This window comes from Nothoprocta perdicaria, unplaced genomic scaffold (genome assembly GCF_003342845.1).
Source record: "Nothoprocta perdicaria isolate Ctin4 unplaced genomic scaffold, notPer1 scaffold_3, whole genome shotgun sequence".
Lineage (NCBI taxonomy): Eukaryota > Metazoa > Chordata > Aves > Tinamiformes > Tinamidae > Nothoprocta > Nothoprocta perdicaria.
The window spans coordinates 9,131,271-9,134,708 of record NW_020455532.1 but is presented as its reverse complement, the minus strand read 5'-3'; the positions used below and the strand labels follow the sequence as shown (position 1 = coordinate 9,134,708).

Here is a 3,438-nt window from a genome sequence, read left to right as displayed (position 1 = left end):
GCGCGGCGGGCGCCGCTGAGGCCGCTCCCGAGGCCGCTCCCGCCGCCGCCCGCGCTCCCTTTTGTTCGGCGGCCCCGCGGCGGCTCCGCTAATGGCGGCCGCGCCGGGCAGCGGCCCCAGCGAGGCCGAGGCGGCGCATCTGTGCCGCAGCCTCGAGGTGGGCACCGTCATGACGCTCTTCTACTCCAAGAAGTCGCAGCGGCCCGAGAGGAAAACTTTCCAGGTGAAGCTGGAGACGCGCCAGCTCACCTGGAGCCGCGGCTCCGACAAGCTCGAGGGTGCCGGTGAGTGAGCGAGCGAGCGGCTGCCCCGGGGGAAACTGCCCCAGGAATCGCGCCCGGCAAGGAAAATCCCAATATGGAACAAACGGAGCGGCCGTCGGGGCCCTGGGGGGGAAACTGCCCAAGGAATTGCGCCTGGAGAAGGCAAATCCCACTGTGGAGCAAACGGAGCGGCCGTCGGGGCGGCGCTGCCTCCTGCCCGCTCCGCTTTGTGCCCCCTGGAGCTGCTGGTTGGCCGCTCGTCCCGTGGGTGATGGGAGCCTCCGTGGGAAGAAGGTGGGGGAGGACGCTTGGAATCAACGCATCCAAGATGGGTAGAAAGGCAGGGAGAGCCAGGGAGGCCGCGGGAGGTGTGCGACCCCTGCGCTGGTCCCCAGTGCTGCCGCTTCTGCTTTCAAGTTGGTTTTTGTGCCCTGTTGGTGCGGGTCTGAGGACGGCGCCCTGCGAGGAGAGCTGGGGCTCGGGGCCGGGCTCACGGGGCTGCCGCGATGCGTTGGCGCCGTCCGCTGCAGGATGGGACGGGACGGAGGCCGTGGCCTGGCTGCTCGCCGTGGAAAGCTTGGGAACACCTAATGCTCGGGAAGAGCAGGGCAGTTATGACAAGAGCAGCCTACAGCAGGACCCGGCGCCGGGGAGACCCCTCCAGCATCTCCACCAGCAGCTGCYGTGGGCCGGGCTGGAGGATGCTGAGCTGCCCTGCGCACATCRGGGGACCTGGGGCTCCCCACCCTTCCCTGGGTGGCCTCCAGGAGCTCTCGGGCGATGGCGGGAGGCAGGAGGAGCCTGAGGCCTGGGTAGCCCTGGGTTTAAGTCGTTTTTCATCGAGGGCACAGCCCCACTTTGTCTTGCTGGCAGTCGTGTGGCCCCACACAGAGCACGTGGGTCTGGGGGGAAGAAGTCCTGGAGGGCTGGGGTGCCTACGTGCTTGTTTCCACCTGCAGATGTAAAGGCTAAAGCCTCAACTTTAGGGGAAACCTAAAGGGCTTTAACTTCTCATGCCAAAACTGCAGTGCTAGCAAGGATTATAGTGTCTTGCCTGGGAGGACCTCTTRTGCTGCGCACATGGTGAAGACCAGACCAGTAGAAGCAGAGAACGTGTCCCAGGGCCTGAGACAAGCACATGTGTCCTCCACATGTGTCTGGCAAACGAAACACAAGTCAGTGGTCCCTGAGCACCTAATTCCTTTATGTCCTTTCAAACATAGCAACAGAAAAGTGCTGGTGAGTCTGTAGACCCTGGTGGCCATGTGCTTCTGGTCCCTGGTACTTTCCTCTCAAGGAAGGCTCTGTTCCCTCCCAAGTCATGCATTTTCCAGTGCATCGAGGTGATGGTGCTACAGAAACAAGACCTTAAAGGGTTACGCTTTCCTCCTTGCCAAGCTGCCTCTGGTGCCAGATGCACTAGTGCCCAGCAAAGCAGCCCTGTTGTCGTTGGCAGCTTCTCCCCATGGCCTCCTGTCTGCACCCACCTCTCCCTGCCTTTATTGCCGGCCTTAGTTTTCTCCTCTGATGTCTCCCCCAGCACCCAGAAGGRAGGAGGTTCTGTTGTCCATCTCCCTTTACAAGGCCAAGAAGTTGTAGCCTGCATTTCACACTTCCTGTACAGAAGCGTGGGAGCTCCAGGTGGAAATATGGGCTTGTGTATGTAAATAGTGACTGTGTATCTAGGCAGAGCTGCTCTGATGTCCAGCAATGCTGGACGGTTGGCCCATTTCCCCATTTTCATCTGGATGTGCTTTCTGGGTGGAAAAAGGATGCCTGGGAAGACTCAATGTATGGAGCCATAAGAAACGTGGCAGTTGGGTGCTTCACATGCTGTGTATGGCAAGTGTGTTGGTTTATATTTGTCTCCTGGCTCATCCCACCTTTGAAACCTGGCCTTGCCTGGCACAGGCCTCTCATGGCCATGGTGGACCTAGGATGAGGAGGCTGAGCTGGAGTTAGGCTGCCCTTTGGCAGTGTGGGTGGGTTGTAACCAAGAGCAGTGATGGACTGAGCTCTTGAAGGGCCAGGAGCAGCTTGGGGMCGTCAGGGGCGATTAGGGTTGGCTTTCACCAATGGTCCTTCCAARGGCCAACTTGGGTTCTGTTTACAAGGCTGTGAGCTGAGCTTAGCGTCCTGCTGTCAGGCTCTTTGATGCTCCTTGCGGTGGAGCAGCGTCTCCACCGGGCAATGCCGGAGGGTCTGCAGGCTGAGCACCCTCCCCGTTGTTCTCCCGTCTCCTTTGAGAGCTTTGCAGTCAGTGCGGGATCAATTCCACAGCTTTTCCCTGACCAAACGTATGCGTGGCCACCAGTTCCCAAGTCTGCTGTTTGTTCTCAGAGGTGACGGGACTCCTTTTACTTCTAGACCCTTGGTGAACCGAGGAGGTCCCGTGCTCCGGAGGATGAGTTTTGACGTGCAGCACCCAGCCCCTTGGTGCCGAGGAGCGTCTGTCTGCCCGCACAGCAGCACGGGGAGCTGCACGGGGTGCTACCTAGGGCTGCACCCCGTGCAGGCAGCTCTGTGCAGTGCCAGCCTCTCCATCCCATTGAGCCCCACGGGTGCTGCCCGGGGGGGATCCTCGCCCGTCCCCCGCGGACGCTGTGTAGCGCATTGTGCGCGTCGCATAAAGAGCGACCTTGTGCGCGAGCAGCGCCCGCCGTGGCCAGCTGGGCTCGGCCGTGAAGCACCTCCTGTGTCCCGCGGCCCTGGCCCRGGCTGCTCCGCTCGCCCCGCGGCTCCCCGCGATCGCAGCCGCTGCTGAGCCYGGCGCAGGCTTCTCCCTCCGGCCAACACGGCGCCCTCCTTCTCCCCTCTCTGCACAGCCAGAGCCCTGCGTCCCAGAAAGCTGCTTTTTTCAGTTAATATTTGTTTTATCCAAAAGGCTTTCAGCTGGCTCCAATTACCAACGCGTTGCTTTCTTCCTAATCTAYGCCGCAGAAGGGCCTGGCTGTTGCGCTGGGAAGAGCTCTAATAATTTTCTATTCTTTCTGTTAATCACCCAAAGCAAAGTAGAGCTAATCCCTTGAGTCAGCTGTCTTTTATGCATTTTTTTTAAGCTTCCTGTGTTATGTAATTCCTTCCTAATGTAAAAAAGGGTCCAGCATTCATAACTCCACATGCTGGGGGGTTGGAGGCCAGTTTCTAATTGATCTGTTTTCCTTGAGACGCATCA

The 3,438-nt window shown here is 59.7% G+C and overlaps 1 protein-coding gene across 2 annotated transcripts in view; it reads left to right on the top strand.

Annotated features, from left to right (window-relative positions):
• Positions 1 to 91: 91 nt before the first annotated feature.
• Positions 92 to 3,438, top strand: part of PLCG1 (phospholipase C gamma 1) — a 40,972-nt gene continuing 37,625 nt past the window's right edge. For both annotated transcript variants that reach the window (XM_026042066.1, XM_026042065.1), the window contains exon 1: positions 92 to 284. In XM_026042066.1, the coding sequence (XP_025897851.1) occupies positions 92 to 284 (193 nt within the window). The remainder of the gene's footprint in view (positions 285 to 3,438) is intronic.